Source organism: Bufo bufo, chromosome 10 (genome assembly GCF_905171765.1).
Source record: "Bufo bufo chromosome 10, aBufBuf1.1, whole genome shotgun sequence".
In the NCBI taxonomy this organism is placed as follows: Eukaryota; Metazoa; Chordata; class Amphibia; order Anura; family Bufonidae; genus Bufo; species Bufo bufo.
In genome coordinates, this window is record NC_053398.1 from 10,683,850 (window position 1) to 10,709,255 (window position 25,406).

A 25,406-nucleotide genomic window follows, 5' to 3' on the forward strand; every position below is an offset into this window, starting at 1 on the left:
TAGTTTATTAGAGCTAGGCACGTATACCTGAATTAGTCTGTCAATGATTGTCAAAAGATCTGTAATTACCTTATAATAAAAGCTTTCATTAATGTCCCCTGTCCCTCTCCACTGCTCCCTTAAAAGACCGTTGCTAGGGCTCATCTGTCTTCCTTTTAGTATAAACAGAAGACAGAGGGGTGGTCCTTCACACTGCATGCCTGCATTAGGTTTAAGAGTGAGGAGGTGTGTCTCTCAATAATCCAATCTGATTGGATGTTAGGAAGCTGCTGGCTACAGCAAGTATGTATGGAAAGTGAAGGAAAGCAGATTTGGCCTCAGAGAACTGGCAGAGGAGCCATCTTGAGACGGTCATCATATTGTAAATGTTTAAACAGCTGTAACTAAGGGAAAAACTCAAGGAAAACAGCGGTATGTGAAGAAACTAAAGATTGCTTTATGCATAATGCTGCTACAGCAGTAACATATGCTGAAAATGATTTTTTGATGAAAACATGACAGTTACCCTTTAAAATAATTTCTTCAGTCCAGCATTAGTCTCCTAAATAATCCACAAAGTATTGTAGTTAAACTTTACCAGGAAAGGTTAAAGGACCTTAATATGTATAGCTTGGAAGAAAGAAGAGACAGAGGGGATATGATAGAAACTTTTAAATACATAAAGGGAATCAACTCGGTAAAGGAGGAGAGCATATTTAAAAGAAGAAAAACTACCACAAGAGGACACAGTTTTAAATTAGAGGGGCAAAGGTTTAAAAGTAATATAAGGAAGTATTACTTTACTGAGAGAGTAGTGGATGCATGGAATAGCCTTCCTGCAGAAGTGGTAGCTGCAAATACAGTGAAGGGGTTTAAGCATGCATGGGATAGGCATAAGGCCATCCTTCATATAAGATAGGGCCGGGGGCTATCCATAGTATTCAGTATATTGGGCAGACTAGATGGGCCAAATGGTTCTTATCTGCCGACACATTCTATGTTTCTATGTAGTTAAATTCGGATACATGTGGCAGTATTATAGTAGTTATATTCTTGTACATAGGAGCAGTATTATAGTAGTTATATTCTTGTACATAGGAGCAGTATTATAGTAGTTATATTCTTGTACATAGGAGCAGTATTATAGTAGTTATATTCTTGTACATAGGAGGCAGTATTATAGTAGTTATATTCTTGCACATAGGAGCAGTATTATAGTAGTTATATTCTTGTACATAGGAGCAGTATTATAGTAGTTATATTCTTGTACATAGGAGCAGTATTATAGTAGTTATATTCTTGTACATAGGAGGCAGTATTATAGTAGTTATATTCTTGTACATAGGAGCAGTATTATAGTAGTTATATTCTTGTACATAGGAGCAGTATTATAGTAGTTATATTCTTGTACATAGGAGCAGTATTATAGTAGTTATATTCTTGTACATAGGAGGCAGTATTATAGTAGTTATATTCTTGCACATAGGAGCAGTATTATAGTAGTTATATTCTTGTACATAGGAGCAGTATTATAGTAGTTATATTCTTGTACATAGGAGCAGTATTATAGTAGTTATATTCTTGTACATAGGAGGCAGTATTATAGTAGTTATATTCTTGTACATAGGAGCAGTATTATAGTAGTTATATTCTTGTACATAGGAGCAGTATTATAGTAGTTATATTCTTGTACATAGGAGCAGTATTATAGTAGTTATATTCTTGTACATAGAAGCAGTATTATAGTAGTTATATTCTTGTACATAGGAGGCAGTATTATAGTAGTTATATTCTTATACATAGGAGGCAGTATTATAGTAATTATATACTTGTACATAGGAGGCAGTATTATAGTAGTTATATTCTTGTACATAGGAGCAGTATTATAGTAATTATATTCCTGTACATAGGAGCAGTATTATAGTAGTTATATTCTTGTACATAGGAGCAGTATTATAGTAGTTATATTCTTGTACATAGGAGGCAGTATTATAGTAGTTATATTCTTGCACATAGGAGCAGTATTATAGTAGTTATATTCTTGTACATAGGAGCAGTATTATAGTAGTTATATTCTTGTACATAGGAGCAGTATTATAGTAGTTATATTCTTGTACATAGGAGGCAGTATTATAGTAGTTATATTCTTGCACATAGGAGCAGTATTATAGTAGTTATATTCTTGTACATAGGAGCAGTATTATAGTAGTTATATTCTTGTACATAGGAGCAGTATTATAGTAGTTATATTCTTGTACATAGGAGGCAGTATTATAGTAGTTATATTCTTGTACATAGGAGCAGTATTATAGTAGTTATATTCTTGTACATAGGAGCAGTATTATAGTAGTTATATTCTTGTACATAGGAGCAGTATTATAGTAGTTATATTCTTGTACATAGGAGGCAGTATTATAGTAGTTATATTCTTGCACATAGGAGCAGTATTATAGTAGTTATATTCTTGTACATAGGAGCAGTATTATAGTAGTTATATTCTTGTACATAGGAGCAGTATTATAGTAGTTATATTCTTGTACATAGGAGGCAGTATTATAGTAGTTATATTCTTGTACATAGGAGCAGTATTATAGTAGTTATATTCTTGTACATAGGAGCAGTATTATAGTAGTTATATTCTTGTACATAGGAGCAGTATTATAGTAGTTATATTCTTGTACATAGGAGGCAGTATTATAGTAGTTATATTCTTGCACATAGGAGCAGTATTATAGTAGTTATATTCTTGTACATAGGAGCAGTATTATAGTAGTTATATTCTTGTACATAGGAGCAGTATTATAGTAGTTATATTCTTGTACATAGGAGGCAGTATTATAGTAGTTATATTCTTGTACATAGGAGCAGTATTATAGTAGTTATATTCTTGTACATAGGAGCAGTATTATAGTAGTTATATTCTTGTACATAGGAGCAGTATTATAGTAGTTATATTCTTGTACATAGAAGCAGTATTATAGTAGTTATATTCTTGTACATAGGAGGCAGTATTATAGTAGTTATATTCTTATACATAGGAGGCAGTATTATAGTAATTATATACTTGTACATAGGAGGCAGTATTATAGTAGTTATATTCTTGTACATAGGAGCAGTATTATAGTAATTATATTCCTGTACATAGGAGCAGTATTATAGTAGTTCTATTCTTGTACATAGGAGGCAGTATTATAGTAATTATATACTTGTACATAGGAGGCAGTATTATAGTAGTTATATTCTTGTACATAGGAGCAGTATTATAGTAGTTATATTCTTGTACATAGGAGCAGTATTATAGTAGTTATATTCTTGTACATAGGAGCAGTATTATAGTAGTTATATTCTTGTACATAGAAGCAGTATTATAGTAGTTATATTCTTTGCCAATATTCTTTTTATTTAAACATCAGCAAAGTGTTCGCGGAAGATACAAATTACTTCTTAACAAGTACAAGTAATGTTTGAATAATCACATCATCAAACAGTATGCATGTACACATCAACATTTGTTTGAAATAAAGACTGATATGTAGTCATGGTACAAACAGAATGGTAGGAACCAAAAATTTGTCAGGCTCCTAATGTAGCTAAAAAGGTGTTCCTAGGGATCACAATAACACGTAGACAAGGGTAGACAGAAGACAACATGTAGGTTGATATGCGGGCAACATGTAGGGAGGAAAAGGGGGGGGAAGGGGAGGGAGAGAAGGTCGCTGTTATAAAGTTGTAAAGCTCAGAGGATCAAGCAAAGCCATGAAAAAGCCTCCAGGGCTGCCAGACCATTAGAAATTTCTGGCGGTTTCCCAATTCCCAGGCTGCTAACTCTTCTATGCGGTATATCTGGTCCGCTTTATCCAACCATTCCGCTTGTGACGGGGGTCTATCTGATTTCCATTTCAGCGGGACTAGTAGTCTGGCTGCTGTGAGTAGCATCGTGGGTAAATTAGCTTTTGACGGGGTAAAGGTTTGGTTTGGGCACCAGAGTAGTACTAGTTTAGGGTCAAGTACCAATGGATATTGTGGGGAGCATACCTGATTAATAGTAGTTTCAACTTGGAGCCAGAAGGGGCGTATGTTATGGCAGCTCCACCAAATGTGAGACAGTGATCCCGGCTCGGTGCCACACCTCCAGCATACATCTGGTATGGAAGGGTTTAATTTATGGAGGAATACAGGCGTTTTATACCATCTAGTCGTGAGTTTGAAGGAGTTTTCCTGCACTATTACACAACGTGAGAAGCCATGGGAGTTGGTTAAAATGGCTGCTTTTTCAGGAGCTGAAAATTTTGTCGAAAGCTCCATTTCCCACGCAGTTATATGTGACATAGTTGGCGGGGCGGCTGAGAGAATAGTAGTTATATTCTTGTACATAGGAGCAGTATTATAGTAGTTATATTCTTGTACATAGGAGCAGTATTATAGTAGTTATATTCTTGTACATAGGAGGCAGTATTATAGTAGTTATATTCTTGTATATAGGAGCAGTATTATAGTAGTTATATTCTTGTACATAGGAGGCAGTATTATAGTAGTTATATTCTTGTATATAGGAGCAGTATTATAGTAGTTATATTCCTGTACATAGGAGCAGTATTATAGTAGTTATATTCCTGTACATAGGAGCAGTATTATAGTAGTTATATTCTTGTACATAGGAGGCAGTATTATAGTAGTTATATTCCTGTACATAGGAGCAGTATTATAGTAGTTATATTCTTGTATATAGGAGCAGTATTATAGTAGTTATATTCCTGTACATAGGAGCAGTATTATAGTAGTTATATTCCTGTACATAGGAGCAGTATTATAGTAGTTATATTCCTGTACATAGGAGCAGTATTATAGTAGTTATATTCTTGTACATAGGAGCAGTATTATAGTAGTTATATTCTTGTACATAGGAGCAGTATTATAGTAGTTATATTCTTGTACATAGGAGGCAGTATTATAGTAGTTATATTCCTGTACATAGGAGCAGTATTATAGTAGTTATATTCTTGTACATAGGAGCAGTATTATAGTAGTTATATTCTTGTACATAGGAGCAGTATTATAGTAGTTATATTCTTGTACATAGGAGCAGTATTATTGTAGTTATATTCTTGTACATAGGAGCAGTATTATTGTAGTTATATTCTTGTACATAGGAGCAGTATTATAGTAGTTATATACTTGTACATAGGAGCAGTATTATAGTAGTTATAGTCTTGTACATAGGAGCAGTATTATAGTAGTTATATTCTTGTACATAGGAGGAAGTATTATAGTAGTTATATTCTTGTACATAGGAGCAGTATTATAGTAGTTATATTCTTGTACATAGGAGCAGTATTATAGTAGTTATATTCTTGTACATAGGAGCAGTATTATAGTAGTTATATTCTTATACATATGAGGCAGTAGTTACAGCAGTTATATTCTTGCACATGTACAGTATATTTGGTCTAATAAATCAGCCCTATGAAGATTAAGTATATTCATAGATAATTATACTAATTTACATGTCTAGGAAACTAAAATGCATTAGAAATACTTTGGTTAAAAAAAAACATTAGAGAACTTGTCAGACTGATGACACTTGAATGTTTTCTGTCGCCATTATTCTACGTCTAATGTTAATAATAAATGACGCGGCTCAAATACATATAAAGAATCACAATATTTTTCCACTTCTAGTAAATTTGTTTTGAAAGTAAGTGATGTAACTGAGTACAGCAACCACAGTCAGCGCCGCCCTCCCCCCAGCACCTTACAGTGACAATGTGATCACACGTCACTAAATAACCATTTCCCCCGAACAGTGCGAACGTGCCCACAACAACTGTGATGATTCAGTTCTAGACGCTCAGACCTGGGGGAGGGGAAGGTTAACTCAAGGTTAAGTTTATAAACCTTTCACTTACAATTTGTATTCTTACCATATTGCTGAGGGAGGAAACATTTTAAGGACAGCATAAAAACTTAAAGAAAAATATACGTGTATCACCAGGTAAAAAACTTTTTCGATATTCATGGCTGTCAGACATATTATGCCTACAAATGCTGCAAATGAATGATTGAAAGGGTTTGCTGATATTTTGATATGGATGGCTATGCTCAGGATAGAACATCATCGGTCACAAGGCCTAGGTGCGCTCACTCTCAAGTAAATGGGGCTGAGCTGCAATACCAAGCACATCCGCTATCCAAAAGACGACACAGTGCTTGGTAAACCGCGAGGAGGCTGCGGTGCTCGCAAGAGCAGCACAGACTCCTCAACCAATCTGATCGGAAGGGGTGGCAAGAGTCAATCCAATCTGATATTGATGATACATACTGAGGATAGGTCATCAATATAAAAGACCACAGAAAACCCCTTTAAATGTGCTCAAAAATTACAAGAGGTTTAGCTACATCCCTTTATATTATCTTTTTAAAATAGGTCACTCAGTCCACCTCCTACACTAATGCCCACTCTCCCCTTTAAAGGGGCAGAGGCCTGACTCCTGGCACCCCCGCCGGTCAGCTCTTGTAGGAGCTCTTCTCTGCAACAACAGCGCCAAGCAGTGTAATTACAGCCATGGTGTCCTCATTCACTTCTATGGGATTGCTACAGGAGCCATCTCATTAAATTGAACGCCATAGTTGTAATTTGTAATTACACCTGCTCACCAATGACAGTTGCGATGGCGAGCAGGTAAACGGAAAAGAGAAGGTAGCGCTTCTACCAGCGCTGCTTTCTCTTCAAACAGCTGATTGGACCCCTACTGATCTGATATTGATGACCTATCCTGGGGATGGGTCATCAATAGAAAAAAGCAGACAACCCCTTTAATGATTAAGCAGAGTGCTCCTGAGTTGCTCTGCCCAATCATAAAGAGAACTATCCACTGTGCCCAGAGTAACAGCTCTGCCGTCCTCTCTATCCCCTCCATGCACTCATCTCTATGATCAGTGCAGCCCAGTGTTACTACAGTATTACTGCTATGTAAACTGGACTTTTTCAGCGCTATCCCCAAGCAGCGAGGATGCTAGTAGTATACAACATACATTTGCACTCAAACTGAGCGTTTTGTCAAGCAATTTCATGAGTGTGAAAAGTATCATTCACATTTTTCATCTAAAATATATTATTTTATACTACTAGCATCTTTGCTGGTTGGGGATAGAGCCGAAAAGCTTTAGTTCATTACTGTACTACTAATGCAGATTTTTGAACCAGGGATCAGAAGAGATCCTTGGAGGACCAGGCTTGCTCTCATCCTGATGTTTGAACATACATGCAAGTCTACCGAGTTGAGCTGGTACAGAACGTGAGAATGAATACTGCTTGTACCTGTTTATTCCTATGGTTGCTATAAGTGCTCTCCTCCATTGTTTTTCTAGTTTTTTGCATTTGCAACCTCCCAGTTGTGTCTAGAATGTGTGGGATCCTATGAGATTCCACCCCTGTCCCCAAACGATTCTCAGAACCCATTCCCACCACCCTTACAACCATCGCTCTAAACATAACACCACACAAAACCCCTACAAAAAAAGTTAAAAACCCCAAAATGCAGCAATGTTGCGTTTTACCACCATCTGCCTCAACATCAAATGACCTAAACCTGACCTGACAGGGGCCCTTACACTCTAGGTCAGGGGTGCACAACCTTTTCTGGTTGGGGGGCAACATTGTCAGACTGAACAATCCCAAGGGCCGAAAATAAGTTAAAGGGGTATTACAAACTGAAATACTGTATTTATGGCATATTGTACATGCAGTATATACTATAAATGTCCGGTTACATCTCCAGAATTTCCATGTAATGGGAGAATACATGAAACATACATGTGAGCAGCTAAAAGACATAGACATACATGTCTGTTACCAGATGGTTGGGGGCCGCACAGAATGGTATTGAGGGACGCAGGTTGTGCACCCCTGCTCTAGGTTTTACCCTTCTGCTACAGAACAGTAAAGTCTGGTATCCCCAGAGATATTAACACTAACCCTTTCACTAACCTAGACCACCAGAGACCCTTACATTAACACAGCGTCTTAAACAACCAGGGATCCTGGAATTAACCACCTCACTGCCCTAGACAAACAGGAATGTTGACAACACTTTCACCAGGGATGCTAAATCACACTGTTACGGTCACAGACCACCAGGCCTACACAGATAGTAAACTCGCTCACTAACGTAGACCACCATGGACAGCAATGCAGCTGAAAGTTACTGCCAGGCTGGTGGCTGTGAAGAGAAGCTGCATGAAGACCTCAAGCTGTACTTTTCCTCCATGGCATATGAGCCTTTAGCTACGCCCCTGTACAATGCTGTAGCGATATGTTATAGGACAAGACTGTGGAAAATTCCATTCTCACATTTGGATGACACATTATTTAGACCTACTTCCTTGCCTGCCTGCTATGGACTCTGCACGGATGATGAAAATCCCCTCCTAGGTGAATAAAATTATGTATTAAAGTTGTTAAGTTAAATTGCTGAGGTTTGCAATAGGAAGTTGTGTACATTACAAAAAAAACTAAGCCTGGGGTAGTGATCTCCACCTATATTAAAACCTCCGTTGTTAAAGGGAAACATGAAATTAAAGGGAGTCTGTCACCAACTTCAGTGATGTCAATACCACGCTGTAGCTCACACACATCGAAAACACATGGTACCTGTTTTTTGCCACTTCTGTAGCTGCAATGTTCCAAAAATAGAGTTTACACCATATGCAAATAGGGTTTGCAAGTGCCCAGGGGCCATGTTTGCTGCTCAAAGTGCCCAGGCCTAACCAGCGTTACTCAGCGAAAAATCCTCCCCTCTATCGCTGTTCGCCTGCCCAGTATCCGTGTGACGTGCCTGTCTTCAGTATGTGCCTGCGAACACCAGCGCTGTGGGCTGCGGCATACTTCAACCTAACGGGCATGCGTCACTTACTGGCATCCCTTGTACAAGCATTGTACGGGCTGGCGCTGGTGTTTGCACATCACAAGGTGAACAGTGATAGAGGGGAGGAGTTGTCGCTGAGTAACGCTGGGGGACCTGGGCACTTTGAGCAGCAAACACCGCCCCTGGGCACTTGCGAACCCTATTTGCATATGGTGTAAACTTCATTTTTGGAACATTGCAGCTACAGAAGTGGCAAAAAGGTACCATGTGTTATCTATGTGTGTGTGAGCTACAGCGTGGTATTAACAGCTTGACAGACTCCCTTTAGTCCATTCACACATCTGTAGTGTATTGCGGATCTGCAATACACCCGGCCGGCAATTGTGGACAAGAATAGGACATGCTTTATTTTCTTGCGGAGCTGCGGACCGGAAGATCGGGGGGCGCGCTCCGGAAATGCGGATGTGGAGAGCACATAGTGTGCTCTCCGCATCTCTTCCGGCCCCATAGAGAATGAATGGGTCCGCACAATTGTGGAACAGGTGCAGACAACACTTGCGGACGTGTGAATGGAGCCTTAGGGGGATTTTTATTATTTTCTTAAAAAATATATTTTTATTGATTTTCAACACACAAACAATAAAAATGAAAATGAAAACGAAAACTGAGAGCTCAGTAAGATGAATAGTCCAGCGTTACATAAATGAATGGCATTACACCTATAAACATTTTACAGTCGAAGCATGTGACCATAAGTAATCAAGACATCAGGACTGTAGAAGATGCAGTAATGCCACTGTGGCGATTCTATAATCCTATTGATGATGTGGACAAATGGCACAAGAGCTGTATACAGAGCAATAACAATAACAGAACTAAAAACCTTGAAGGGAGGGGAGGGAAAGGCAAGGTAAGGTAAGAGAAGGGCAAAAGGATGGAAAGGCAACTACGTTGTTGGGCTAGAGCCAATAAGTAGCCATGTCTGGGTGGTTGCAAGCTAAGTACAGAGTGGTAATTCTCACCAGTCTAGTTGTGTCTACCGCGCTGGGGCATAGATTTCTGAGCTCCAAACCTCTGGGATATCTATGGGTAAGACGGGGAAAGTGGTATCCCACCACGCATCTTGGATCTAGTTAGTTTCCCTCCATTCCTCTAACGGGGACCAAATTGCATTGTATTTGTGTTGGGATCTTTGCTGCCAATCTATCCAGAGAGTAACAGAGGGAGGTGTTTCTGACTGCCAGTTAGGTGCTATTAATAATTGCGAGGTCCCCAGTAAAATCCTCAATAATCCTTTTTTAGAGATTTAGTGAGTACATCTGGTAAGAGCATCAATAGAGCAATTTTGGGGCATATCTGGAGTTTTGAGTTATCTATTTTTAGGATGTGGGTTGAATTGTCAAATATTGTTTTCCAGAAGGTCCCAAGCAAGGGGCATGACCACCATATATTTAAGAAGGAGCCTTTATCTGTTTTACATCTCCAGCAGAGATCAGATGTCATTCCGTACATCATTCTTAGCTTAACAGGGGTTAGGTACCATCTGGTTAAGACTTTGTAGGCATTCTCTTGAATGGTGGTGCACCTTGAAGTGAGCTTGGGAGCTAGCAGTATTTCCTGTATTTCAGAGTCTGTGAACTTCACTTTCAAATCCCTTTCCCATTCTTTAATAAAATATAAAGAAGAAGGGGACTCAGAGTTGGGTAGGTTGCGAGAAATGGTAGAGATTTGCTTGGAAGGGTACTGTGACTGGGTTGATAGCTTTTCCAACCAAGAGAGTACTGGTGGTCTAGTCTTATTGCCTTCTTAAGAGAAGAGCGGATGAGAGCATAAGGGGGATTTTTATTCAATTGACATTGTTGGGGGGAGGATTCCTCAACTGAGACCCACGCAAAAAGGTGTGTGCAGAGGTTGCAGCGTCCGTGTTTAGCCGAAGCCCCATTTTGGGTACTCTAATTCCCAGCACTTGGAAGTTGGGACACCTTTGAATATAGGTCGGAATCTCCAATTCACCTTCTGAAGTATCAGTGATGTTAAAAGCTCTGTGGTTGACATGTCAAGTATTAGGTTAAAATCAAAGGCGATTCCAAGGTCATATGTCGGTCGTGACTTATACCGTTTCTTTTGGACAAGGAAGGAATTAAAGATCACAGGCTCAGGGTTTTTTTTTGTTTTGTTTTATACAGAAAGGTGGAGAGTGTCTAAAGTGGTCAACAACTTCCCCTTTAAGCTGGGTTCACACATTCCAGATGTACTATGGCTAAGGTGAGCCCGGTTATGCATGCAGTTTTCAGCCACGTCCTGGGAGCACCTTGGGTCTAGAATGTGTGAACCAAACTTTAACCAACAATGCCCCACCTGCTAACAGATCATGCAGGCTCAGTGTGTAATCCTTAAAGGGGTCACTACATAGAGTGTTATAATCCCTGGACTGATGGATAGTGGTCACAGGGAGCACAGTGTTACATATCAGCTTTGTAACCTATATGTATCTCTTCTGTAACAGATTTTACCTGCGTCACCAGCACATCTCCATGGTGATGCTCATAACAGGACTTTGCGGGATCAGGAGTGCTACGAAGATGAATATTGGCACATGGGAAAGTGCTGCAGAACCTGTCCGGCAGGTAAAATTCTTCTGGGTGTACATAGTACATTCCTATCTCAAGAGCAGGGCTTGGCAGTGAATGGAGAGCATGCTGCACATGCCAAGCTTTCTCCATTCACTGCTAGGGGAATTTTTTCTGAGGTGCTATAGCAGTAAATGACAAGGATGGCACTCATACCATAGCTGTGCAGAAGGGACAATGCCTTTAAGAGGACCTGTGACAACTTTATCTCACTGTGATTTTGTAGTAAAAAGGTCACAGAGAGGCACGGAGCATTATCAATCATGTTACGTGATTGTGTTTCTGTGTCTCTGCTGTCCGGAGCGGGGCTTGGCACGGATTACCCGCACGGCATCCGCTCATGTGAAAGAGCCCTTATGGGATTCAGACATGATTTCTGCAAGGAGTCGTCCTATTAAAGGGGTTGTCCCGCTAAAAATATTCTACAGTTTTCAAACCAGCACCTGGACCTGAATACTTCTTTAATTGCAGGTAATTAAAAATTTGGTATAGTCACTTATTTAGCTAATTAATAAAATGTGAACTAAAATCTGTCTAGCGCCAACTGGCGTTTGTTATTTTTACTTATTTCTTTGTCCGGCTCACGGAGAAGGCCGCACATGCTCTGTTTCCACCTTCAGCAGCCTTCTGGTCTGTGATAGGGAGATAGCACCAGCAGAAAAGACACATCCCCATGTTGTGAGCCTGATGTAAATCTGGCAGAGCAATGAAAGGGAAAATCTCTGGATCCATGTGAGGTACAGGGCTGGTTCTAGCTTTGTTAGAAAGAGATTGGCATGTACTATAGGATGTCTGATTTTTTACATACATCAGAAAATTGCTGATAAGCCGTCTCTAAGTAAGATAGAGGAAGGCCATGCAGCTGCTGTGGTTCCTTGCAGAGTGAGGACCAGCCTTGTGTGGTACACTCCCTAGGCTACTGGGTGACAACAACCTGTGCAGGACCCCCCCGCTCAAATAAGGGGGATGAGAATGGGCCTCAGGACACAGAAAAGGAAACAACTCCAAGCTCGTTGGTGGCCAAACCCTGCATAATTGGGGTGGGGGGGAAGGGGACACTTATAGTTTTTAATCTTTGCTATGGGGTTCCTCTCTTCTACGGTCACCAGTGTCAGTGTCCCTGGCACTTTACCACATACAACAGGGTGCAGAGCCCCCAACAGCTGTCTCAAACAGATACAATTCTCTTTAAAGTGATCCCATAGATTTGGGATGTTCTCTTATGATTGTATTTGATAATAATAATAATAAAATCTTATTGAACCATAAAGTGATCCCATAGACTAAGTAGGAGCAGTGGTGTGCCAAAGGGTGGCAGTCCGCCCTGGGTGCCAGCTGTCCTTTAACTTATTGATCGTTCAGCTTCACATGCTCCTTCCCTCTTCCAGTCTGCTCCCTGCTTCACCATTCAGCCCTGTGGGCACAGAGCTCACTGCCGGATTGTGTAAGAGGAGCCTGCAAGCCCAGGAATCTGCCTGTGCTCCTCCCACACACTGCTGCAGCGTGATCTGTGCCTGCAGAGGAGTGCTGGAGGTGATCTCATCATTAGGAATGGGACAAGGTGAATAGTTACTATTTTAATTTATTTTATTAACACTGAGAGGGCACAAAGAGAGCATTACTACTGTGAAGGGGGCACAGAGAAGGCATTACTACTCTGAAGGGGGCACAGAGAGGGCATTACTATTGTGAAGGGAGCACAGAGAGGGCACAACTACTGTGAAGGGAGCACAGAGAGGGCATTACTACTGTGAAGCGGGCACAGAGAGGGCATTACTACTGTGAAGGGGCACAGAGAGGGCATTACTACTGTGAAGGGGCACAGAGAGGGCATTACTACTGTGAAGCGGGCACAGAGAGGGCATTACTACTGTGAAGGGGCACAGAGAGGGCATTGCTACTGCGAAACAGGCACAAAGAGGGCATTACTACTGTGAAGTGGGGCATAGAGAGAGCATTAGTACTGTGAAGGGGGCAAAGAGAGGGCACAGCTACTGTGAAGGGGGCAAAGAGAGCATAGCTACTGTGAAGGGGCACAGAGAGGGCACAACTACTGTGAAGAGGCACAGAGAGGGCACAACTACTGTGAAGGGGCACAGAGAGGGCACAACTACTGTGAAGGGGCACAGAGAGGGCACAACTACTGTGAAGGGGCACAGAGAGGGCACAACTACTGTGAAGGGGCACAGAGAGGGCACAACTACTGTGAAGGGGCACAGAGAGGGCACAACTACTGTGAAGGGGCACAGAGAGGGCACAACTACTGTGAAGGGGCACAGAGAGGGCACAACTACTGTGAAGGGGCACAGAGAGGGCACAACTACTGTGAAGGGGCACAGAGAGGGCACAACTACTGTGAAGGGGCACAGAGAGGGCACAACTACTGTGAAGGGGCACAGAGAGGGCACAACTACTGTGAAGGGGCACAGAGAGGGCACAACTACTGTGAAGGGGCACAGAGAGGGCACAACTACTGTGAAGGGGCACAGAGAGGGCACAACTACTGTGAAGGGGCACAGAGAGGGCACAACTACTGTGAAGGGGCACAGAGAGGGCACAACTACTGTGAAGGGGCACAGAGAGGGCACAACTACTGTGAAGGGGCACAGAGAGGGCACAACTACTGTGAAGGGGCACAGAGAGGGCACAACTACTGTGAAGGGGCACAGAGAGGGCACAACTACTGTGAAGGGGCACAGAGAGGGCACAACTACTGTGAAGGGGCACAGAGAGGGCACAACTACTGTGAAGGGGCACAGAGAGGGCACAACTACTGTGAAGGGGCACAGAGAGGGCACAACTACTGTGAAGGGGCACAGAGAGGGCACAACTACTGTGAAGGGGCACAGAGAGGGCACAACTACTGTGAAGGGGCCCAATGAGGGTATAACTACTGTGAGGAGCACAATGAGGGCATAACTACGATGATGGGGGCACAATGAAGGGATAACTACTATGAGGGGAGCACAATGTGGGGATAACTACTGTGAAGAGGGCACAATAAAGGGATAACGACTGTGAGGGGGGCACAATGTCGACATAACAACTGTGAAGGGAGAAATGAGTGCATAACTACTGTTGGGGGCACAATGAGGGCATAACTACTGTGAGGGGGGTGCAATGTGGACATAACTACTGTGAAGATGCCGGGCAATGAGGGCATAACTACTGATGGAGGCACAGAGAGGGCATTACTACAATGAAGGGGTAAAAAGGGCATAACTAATGTGAAAGGGCACAGAGAGGGCATAACTACTGTGAAGGGGGCACAATGAGGACATAACTACTGTAAAGGGACACAGATGGCATAACTACAGTGAGGGGCACAATGAGGGCATAACTACTATGAAGGGGGTACAAAGAAAGAATAACTATCGTGAGGGGGCACAATGAAAGGATAACTATTGTGAGGGGGACACAATGTGGGTATAACTACTGTAATGGGGCACAATGAAGGGATAACTACTGATGGGGGCACAATGTGGGCATAACTACTGTGATGGGGCGCAATGAGGGAATAACTACTGTCGGGGGCACAGTGTGGACATAACTACTGTGGGGGAGGCATAGTGTAGGGATAACTACTGTGTGGGGGACACAATGTGGACAAAACTACTGTGTGGGAGTGCATGGAGAGCATAGCTACTGTGAAGGGGCGCAATGAGGGTATTACTACTGTGAGCGGGGCACAATGTTTTAAAGTATGAGGGGGTGCCAGAGAAAGGATCCACCCCAGATGGCAAACAGGGATGCCACTGGGTAGTAGAATAGCTTTCCAGGTGTGCTATGAAATACTGAGTTTAGTCACAACTATGCCCATTAAATGACTCTCCAAAATGCCAGGCAGAGGTTGACGGAACTATAATTTTCATGTCAAGCAGTGAAACTCCTCTAAGCATGCATCTGATAATCAAAAAAGTCAGGTACCATATAAAAAGAATGTTACTGCAGCCGTCTTCACATGGAGTAATACTATCTGCATTCATCTCATTATCTCTCATGTCAGGAACCAGCGTCTCTACCCATTGCACTGTGAACCATGCCCGTGGCGTCTGTCAGAGGTGTACTCCGGGAGAACATTTTACTGCCGCCCCCAGTGGAATGGAGTCGTGCTTACCTTGTCTCATCTGTAAAGATGGTAATGTGCATTTAATGCAAGAAAAACATTTGTCAGCCTGAATATTTTAAGCCGATCGCAGAAGATCCAATTACTTGGACCCTATCACAGTGCCCGAGGGGAGGTCAGGGTGCAGCCAGCTCCATGTATTCATTAGTCCACATTTACTAATTTGATTGCGTGTAGACCTTGCCATAAAATGCTCCAAAATCTGGCACAATTTGGCACGTTTCTGGGCATCTAGTTTTAGAAAAATTCACTCCATCTAGCGTGCACAAGTGAAAGGCAAGTCACAGTCCACTGGTTCTAGAAGTTGATGGGCCCTTGGGTGACAAAGGCCCACTATATACCCTAACTTTGGCTTCACAAGTAAACAATGGGGGAGATTTATCAAACTGGTGTAAAGTAGAACTGGCTTAGTTGCCCATAGCAACCAATCAGATTCCATCTTTCATTTTCAAAAGGAGCTGTAAAAAAATGAAAGGTGGAATGTGATTGGTTGCTATGGGCAACTAAGCAAGTTTGATAAATCTTCCCCAGTATGTGTACCTAGATTGCCATGAGACTTGCTGGGCCTTGACATCTCCATGAAACCCTGCAAGCGCCTCCTCTTAGGTTTTCCATTCTCTGCAATGGCGGTTGGTCAGAAACTAGCTTAGAAATATTGGGGTACAACATCTAAGGGTGGGTTCACAGAGGACCTTTCACTAGAATAAAAAATCTAAACTAAGCATACAGACATGGAGAGCGGTGCCCAGGGATCTCCCTGCACTTACTATTATCCCTGGGCGCCGCTCCGTTCTCCCGGTATAGGCTCCGGTATCTTTATGTTCGGCTCAACTGGGTGGAGCCTGCCGGCGTCTCATTCTCACAGGCTGGAGCGCTGGCCAATCGCAGCGCTCAGTTCATAGCCTGAGAGGTTTTTTTTTTCTTTCTCTCAGGCTATGAGCTGAGCGCTGCAATTGGCCAGCGCCACAGCCGGTGAGAATGAGACGCCGGCAGGCTCCACCCAGTTGAGCCGAACATGTAGATACCGGAGCCTATACCGGGAGAACGGAGCGGCGCCCAGGGATAATAGTAAGTGCAGGGAGATCCCTGGGCGCTGCTCTCCATGTCTGTATGCTTAGTTTAGATTTTTTATTCTAGTGAAAGGTCCTCTTTAAGCCTCCGTTTGACGTATACATTACAACAAAAAAAAAAAAAAGGATACAAAAACACAGCACACCACGTTCTTGTATCCTGCACAGTCCAGGAAACCTTATACGTTTTTGTTTTTTTTTACAACTTGGAACTCTATGGTAAATGGATGCCACTGTATGCGTTAAAAGGATTGGAAAAACGTGATGTGAACCCACCCTAATCTGTACGTACAAAGTTATACAGCGCTAGGGGAAACAAAAGCCTTTCATATTCTTAGAATTAGCACTGAATATATATATATATACGGTATCTCACCTGTTCACTCCCTTTCTAAATTGCAGATAAAGTCTTGGTACAGGAGTGCACCCCGACAGCCAATGCAAAATGCGAATGTAAACCTGGATATTACTGTAGACCTGATGAACCCTGTGAAATCTGTAACCGGTGTTCAAGGTATTGAGCATTATGGCATGCTGATATGATGCACTGTAACATGTCTGTGGAATTACATAGCGCCTATTAAAATTAGTAGATCTCGCTATAAAACTGGACATACACCTTAGGGTCCATTCACACGTCCGTATGTGTTTTGCGGATCCGCAAAACACGGACACCGGCAATGTGCGTTCCGCATTTTGCGGACCGCACATCGCCGGCAATTGCGGACAAGAATAGGACATGTTCTATTTTTTTGCGGAACGGAAGTGCGGATGTGTATGGGCGCCTCCAGACCAGAACTATCCGCCAGTAATTTTCTCCCCTGTCCCATTCAGAACACAAGCGTGCTTGGCAGATCTGAGCATGCATGTGTATGGTGGGATCCGAAGGGATAACTGTTGGCCAAATGCAGGGGTGTAGCTAAAAGCTCATGGACCCTGGTGCAAAATTTCAGCTTGGGCCCCCTAACCTCAGGGCTTAGTGGCCAGGGTCCTTCGTGCTGCCTGAAGCAAAAATTGAAACGTCATATCATATATTGTTCGTGAGCTTTATGGCAGGGACGGCACTGTATAGCATTGTTATAGAGGTGTTATTTGGACAATGTATGGCTCTGTGGGTGCCGTACTGTATGATGCTTGTAATATTAGGCACTGGATTGCATGGGTATTTGTATACAGTAGACCATATTGGGGGTACTGCCGCCAAAACAGGGGATCATCTAACATACATACACTGTACATCTGACTGCCTGACCTGAAGAATAACCACAGCATCTCTTTCTCCTAAGGTGCGGTGAAGGTCAACGCATTAAGAAGCTGTGTACCTCAACTACAGACACAGTTTGTGAAGATGTCTCTCCGCCAGAATCTACCTCAACCAAAGCCAATGTGATAGGTGTGCAGACTGGTATCGTCTACTGTTAGGCCTCTTGAAACAAATGTTGTGCATCCGTTCTGTGCGTTGGGGACCGCAATTTGCGGTCCCCAATGCACGGGCAATGTTCATGCAGCGGCCGGGACGGATCGAGACCCATTCAACTTGAATGGGTCCGTGATACGTCCGCACCACAAAAAAAATAGTTCTATTTTTTTGCGGTGCGGAGGCACGGACAGAAACACCACGGAAGCACTCCGTAGTGCTTTCGTGGGGTTCCGATCCGTGCTTCCGTTCCAAATCTCCGTGATTGCGGACCCATTTAAGTGAACGGGTCCGCATCCGTGATGCGGAGTGCACACGGAGCGGTGCCCATGTATTGCGGACCAGCCGTATGCGGGCCGCAATACGGCCACGGGCACACAACAATTGCCCTTACTTTGGTGCAACTGGTACTGATGTTTCCCCATCCAAAGCTTGGAATTCATGACATTGGCACAGTGTCTTGCAATTCATAGATGATTCCAAGGAAGGGATTCTCATCCTTTGCCCCAATTCCTCCATTTGGTATGTCCTATCTATTTCAGATTAGCACCCATGTGTCACACATTAATACTCCCAGTGCTTTATCTTTTTTTATTTATTTTTTTACATTCACTTCTGCATGTAACCATCTTTTATCGTTCTTAGTTCTGATGCAAACCAGTTCATTCAATGACACAACTGGACACAGGACAAGTAAGTAAAGTGAGAAGAATCCTAGGCATAAGATATTTGGGATTGGATGCTGTACAGACCAGGGCCTTGCAGAATGTGTTGCTGTTGTGTACGCAGCTCCTTTTAAAGTGCTGCTTTTTGCCCCTGGACAAACAGACAGAGCTAAATACATATTTCTGTCGTTTGTGTGTTTATTCTTAAAATCTGAAGAATATAAAGTGCATTGATTTTGAGGTGTAGTGTATTTCTTCTCCATTCACATACAAAGCTGAAGTCAGAAATGAGCTTTTCTGCTACTAGAGAGCTGTACATTGCTGGGGTTCAGGTGAGAGGCAGGGCACATGGCTGACAGAAAATCATTGCTGGGTCCAGTGCAAGCGTTTTATGGTTTGCGGTGGCCTCTACCACCTGACCACTTCATACCAGGCATGTTTCTCATTATATTATATTATTTGGGACAATTTGTATATTATTTGTTTGGGACAATTTTCCTGTGTGTCACCCACAGATTGTAGTCACTGTATATTCACAAGCTCATTACACAATCACAACATACATGATCGCACACATAGTGAAACATAAAACACACTCACTACACTGGGTGCTCGTACCTACGCACCCTCTGGCAGGGGGGGGGACAGGAGCTGGTTAATCTGGGAGCAGTGGTCGAGATCAGGTGCCAAAACAGGAGAGGTGGTGGAGAAGTGCAGGAACCTACCGCGGACCAGACACCAGGGGATGCATATAGACTTGTGCGCTCATTTATGTTAATATTATTGTTAGGCTCATTCTTTAATGTACTTTTTTAGTGTCAACTGACCCCCCGGATGACCCATCAGGATATAAATTAGGTCAGTAAAGAGGATCAAATGTATAAAAAATATATCTTAAAATGCAACGTCTAAAGACGGTGTTGAATGGTGTAATTAAAGTGCATTAAGGAGATTGCCACTTAAGCAGGTTCATATATAGTAAGCAAACATTTAACCCAATACTTCAGCTACTCTAATGAGTTCAATACCATCTGTGGATATTATCTGTTACATATTAACTGGATATTATCTATTACATGACACCTATATGAAATGGATCTGTTACAAATTGCATTGTAAGTTCTTTTGGGACAGAAAATGAGGACAACAAATATTCTCTCTGGAACATATATGTGTAATATAAAAGCAATAAACAATTTAATATTTTTTTCCTTATTTCGCAGTTGCATTTATAGCACTACCCGTGGTGGCTACTATCCTCGCCATCATCATCATCCTCCTCATTGTTCGTTACAAAAGTAAGTAATAAGCTCACAAGAAAAACTGTTTGTGGATGTCTGTCTTTATATACAGAATTCTTTAAGAACATTTTTTCATACTTTAGAGTGGACTGATATAAACACAGACATCGATAGATAGATAGATATGATATGATATGAGAGAGAGAGAGAGAGATGTAGAGAGAGATAACTATGAAATAGATATGAGATAGATATAGATAGATAGTGTCACGAACCAGCGGGTATGAACTCACTGTGCCACGTGTCCTACCTCCTCTAAGGGTGTTGTCTAAATAAACCCCTCGATTCTTCACAGTACCCCTGATAGTGGGGATAGACTTTCCCGAGGGGAACACCAGTTCGCTACCTGTTGAGGAGGATAGTCACACGAGGCAGCTGGTCCAGGCGGACCAGGAGGTACCTGAGAAAGGTACCAGAAGTACAGGCGTAGTCAGGCAGGCGGGGTCGTTACCAGGAGCAATAGTGCAGGGTCGAAGGATAAGGCAGAGGCGTAGTCAGACAGGCAAAAGGTCAGGGCAGGCGGCACAGGAACAGGTCAGGCAATCCGGGGTCAGCAACAGGAGAGTCAAGACAAGCAGGTAGGTATCAGACGGGTAGCAGAATCCAGGAACACAAGTGAATATCAGGAACCTAGCAGAGCACAAGGACCTTGCCTATCTGCAGACAGCCCAGCATACATAGGAACACCCACAGCCAGTACACAAAGCAGCCAGCCTGCACGGCATCAGAGACAGGAACCACAGAAATGCAGGCACGGGAATCCACAAACACAGGCCACAGTTCACACACTACACCGCAGCCAGCATGCAGTCCCAAGCAACCAGCAAACACAGGTGACAGCCTGCAGCCAGTACACGAGCCAGCACGGCAACAGTGATGAGAACTGCACAGAGAAGCAGACATGGGGAGAGCAAACATTCACAGGCAGCAGTTCCACAAAACACTGCAGCCAGCCGGCAGCCCCAAGCAACCAGCATACACAGGAGACAGCCTGCAGCCAGTTTGTGAGAGGGCATGAAGCCAGCCTACACGGCCAAACTGTCACAGCAAACCGCACCGTGACAGATAGATAGGAGATACACGGATAGATATGAAATAGATAGATAGATATATAGATAGATAAGCTATAGATTGATATACAGTTGCAAGAAAAAGTATGTGAACCCTTTGGAATGATATGGATTTCTGAACAAATTGGTCATAAAATGTGATCTGATCTAAGTCACAACAATAGACAATCACAGTCGGCTTAAACTAATAACACACAAAGAATTAAATGTTACCATGTTTTTACTGAACACACCATGTAAACATTCACAGTGCAGGTGTAAAAAGTATGTGAACCCCTAGACTAATGACATCTCCAAGAGCTAAATGGAGTGAGGTGTCAGCCAACTGGAGTCCAATCAATGAGATAAGATTGGAGGTGTTGGTCACAGCTGCCCTGCCCTATACAAAACACACACCAGTTCTGGGTTTGCATTTCACAAGAAGCATTGCCTGATGTGAATGATGCCTCGCACCAAAGAGCTCTCAGAAGACCTACGATTAAGAATTTTTGACATAAAGCTGGAAAGGGTTATAAAAGTATCTCCAAAAGCCTTGCTGTTCATTAGTCCACGGTAAGACAAATTGTCTATAAATGGAGAAAGTTCAGCACTGCTGCTACTCTCCCTAGGAGTGGCCGTCCTGTAAAGATGACTGCAAGAGCACAGCGCAGACTGCTCAATGAGGTGAAGAAGAATCCTAGAGCGTCAGCTAAAGACTTACAAAAGTCTCTGGCATATGCTAACATCCCTGTTAGCGAATCTACGATACATAAAACACTAAACAAGAATAGATTTCATGGGAGGATACCACAGAGGAAGCCACTGCTGTCCAAAAAAAACATTGCTGCACGTTTACAGTTTGCACAAGGGCACCTGGATGTTCCACAGCAGTACTGGCAAAATATTCTGTAGACAGATGAAACCAAAGTGAAGTTGTTTGGAAGAAACACACAACACTATGTGTGGAGAAAAAGAGGCACAGCACACCAACATCAAAACCTCATCCCAACTGTGAAGTATGGTGGTGGGGGCATCATGGTTTGGGGCTGCTTTGCTGCGTCAGGGCCTGGACGGATTGCTATCATCGAAGGAAAAATGAATTCCCAAGTTTATCAAGACATTTTGAAGGAGAACTTAAGGCCATCTGTCCACCAGCTGAAGCTCAACAGAAGATAGGTGTTGCAACAGGACAACGACCCAAAGCATAGAAGTAAATTAACCACAGAATGGCTTAAACAGAAGAAAATCCGCCTTCTGGAGTGGCCCAGTCAGAGTCCTGACCTCATCCCGATTGAGATGCTGTGGCATGACCTCAAGAAAGCGATTCACACCAGACATCCCAAGAATATTGCTGAACTGAAACAGTTCTGTAAAGAGGAATGGTCAAGAATTACTCCTGACCGTTGTGCACGTCTGATCTGCAACTACAGGAAAGTTATTGAAGTTATTGCTGCCAAAAAAGGTTCAACCAGTTATTAAATCCAAGGGTTCACATACTTTTTCCACCTGCACTGTGAATGTTTACATGGTGTGTTCAATAAAAACATGGTAACATTTAATTATTTGTGTGTTATTAGTTTAAGCAGACTGTGATTGTCTATTGTTGTGACTTAGATAAAGATCAGATCACCTTTTATGACCAATTTGTCCAGAAATCCATATAATTCCAAAGGGTTCACATACTTTTTCTTGCAACTGTGTATATATATATATATATATATATATATATATATATATATATATTTTGAGAGAGAGAGAGAGAGAGAAAGAAAGCGAGAGAGAGAGCTATGAAATAGATATGAGATAGATACACAGATAGATTGATAGATATGAAATATATGGATAGATAGATAGATAGATAGATAGATAGATAGATAGATAGATAGATAGCAGTGGTCTCCTCCTCCAGCGAGCAGGCGACTGATGGGGGGGGAACACTTCCATCCCAACAACCGTCTGCTCTGTCTGCTCTTGTAATAGGGCCCTTCATAGATAGACAGACAGCTTTTTTGTTTGGTTAGTGGGAGGTCTGAGTACAGTTCCAATTTTTTTTCAGCCACTGACACACTGCATTTTCTAGACCAGAGAGTTGTCAAGTCTGATGGATGATAGATAGACAGACAGACAGATATGGACAAGGATAGGACAAGCTCTATTATGGGCAGGACGTTCCATTCCCCAAAATGCGGAATGCGCACAACTGGTATTCATGTTTCGCGGATCGCAAAAATGGTTACGGCAGTGTGCAGGAACCCTTACAGATAGATATAAATCTGATAACTAGCTGATAGATTTTACCACAGACTGAACTGTACATGGAGGCTGTTTCTTTCATCTTGGGTGAAGTCTTAATCCCAGTCTCTATTTGCTTTCTTTTAGAAAAAGTGAAAAGAAAACCTAAAGACAATATTGAGGTGAGCAGCGGATATTCTCATCTATAACACAGTGCTTCATCCCCTGCAGATGAAGCCTCTCCTAAAGTTACCTGCCACATTATAATATAGAAAATATAAAAGGCAGAGTGTGCGGTACATGGATTCTCTCTATTCACATACACATGGTGCAATGGGATAAAGTGAAACTGTGCAGAGTGCTGATTGCTATGTTCTAGGTGTGATTAGAGATGCTAGTATAAGGTGTTGCACGCTTGGCTTTCCCTGTGAACTTGCATCCTCCATTTCTTTTAATACAGAACTCTCTCATCGGCGGCACTAAGAATAACAGTACAAACACTTCGTTAGACTCCATCCACACTGAAGGCAAGAACTGCAGAGAAGAGGAACTCCCAGAATGCCAGAGCCTCATGACTGCCGTATGTTTCCTGTTTAGATATTGTTCTCATTGTTCCATGTCACTTGTGCCAGAAGCCACATCCTATCCATCTAAAAGATAAAGCTTCCTAATAGTAATAACACATGCTTCTCGGAAACAGGGAAAGTACCTGCTCACAGTGTACAGTCGTGGCCAAAAGTTTTGAGAATTACATAAATATTGGAAATTGGAAAAGTTGCTGCTTAAGTTTTTATAATAGCAATTTGCATATACTCCAGAATGTTATGAAGAGTGATCAGATGAATTGCATAGTCCTTCTTTGCCATGAAAATTAACTTAATCCCAAAAAAAACCTTTCCACTGCATTTCATTGCTGTCATTAAAGGACCTGCTGAGATTATTTCAGTAATCGTCTTGTTAACTCAGGTGAGAATGTTGATGAGCACAAGGCTGGAGATCATTATGTCAGGCTGATTGGGTTAAAATGGCAGACTTGACATGTTAAAAGGAGGGTGATGCTTGAAATCATTGTTCTTCCATTGTTAACCATGGTGACCTGCAAAGAAACGCGTGCAGCCATCATTGCGTTGCATAAAAATGGCTTCACAGGCAAGGATATTGTGGCTACTAAGATTGCACCTCAATCAACAATTTATAGGATCATCAAGAACTTCAAGGAAAGAGGTTCAATTCTTGTTAAGAAGGCTTCAGGGCGTCCAAGAAAGTCCAGCAAGCGCCAGGATCGTCTCCTAAAGAGGATTCAGCTGCGGGATCGGAGTGCCACCAGTGCAGAGCTTGCTCAGGAATGGCAGCAGGCAGGTGTGAGCGCATCTGCACGCACAGGGAGGCCAAGACTTTTGGAAGATGGCCTGGTGTCAAGAAGGGCAGCAAAGAAGCCACTTCTCTCCAAAAAAACCATGAGGGACAGATTGATCTTCTGCAGAAAGTATGGTGAATGGACTGCTGAGGACTGGGGCAAAGTCATATTCTCCGATGAAGCCTCTTTCCGATTGTTTGGGGCATCTGGAAAAAGGCTTGTCCGGAGAAGAAAAGGTGAGCGCTACCATCAGTCCTGTGTCATGCCAACAGTAAAGCATCCTGAGACCATTCATGTGTGGGGTTGCTTCTCATCCAAGGGAGTGGGCTCACTCACAATTTTGCCCAAAAACACAGCCATGAATAAAGAATGGCACCAAAATACCCTCCAACAGCAACTTCTTCCAACAATCCAACAACAGTTTGGTGAAGAACAATGCATTTTCCAGCACGATGGAGCACCGTGCCATAAGGCAAAAGTGATAACTAAGTGGCTCGGGGACAAAAACGTTGACATTTTGGGTCCATGGCCTGGAAACTCCCCAGATCTTAATCCCATTGAGAACTTGTGGTCAATCCTCAAGAGGCGGGTGGACAAACAAAAACCCACTAATTCTGACAAACTCCAAGAAGCGATTATGAAAGAATGGGTTGCTATCAGTCAGGAATTGGCCCAGAAGTTGATTGAGAGCATGCCCAGTCGGATTGCAGAGGCCC

General features: G+C 42.5%; 1 protein-coding gene across 1 annotated transcript in view; it reads left to right on the top strand.

The window, feature by feature from the left end:
- LOC120981141 (tumor necrosis factor receptor superfamily member 11A-like) overlaps nt 1-25,406 on the top strand; it is a 43,760-nt gene that overhangs the window by 11,002 nt on the left and 7,352 nt on the right. The window contains exons 2-10 of the mRNA XM_040410654.1: nt 11,350-11,470; nt 15,480-15,611; nt 17,072-17,183; nt 17,956-18,062; nt 18,732-18,779; nt 19,568-19,609; nt 19,975-20,049; nt 23,481-23,515; nt 23,794-23,913. Of these exons, the coding sequence (XP_040266588.1) occupies nt 11,350-11,470; nt 15,480-15,611; nt 17,072-17,183; nt 17,956-18,062; nt 18,732-18,779; nt 19,568-19,609; nt 19,975-20,049; nt 23,481-23,515; nt 23,794-23,913 (792 nt within the window). The remainder of the gene's footprint in view (nt 1-11,349; nt 11,471-15,479; nt 15,612-17,071; nt 17,184-17,955; nt 18,063-18,731; nt 18,780-19,567; nt 19,610-19,974; nt 20,050-23,480; nt 23,516-23,793; nt 23,914-25,406) is intronic.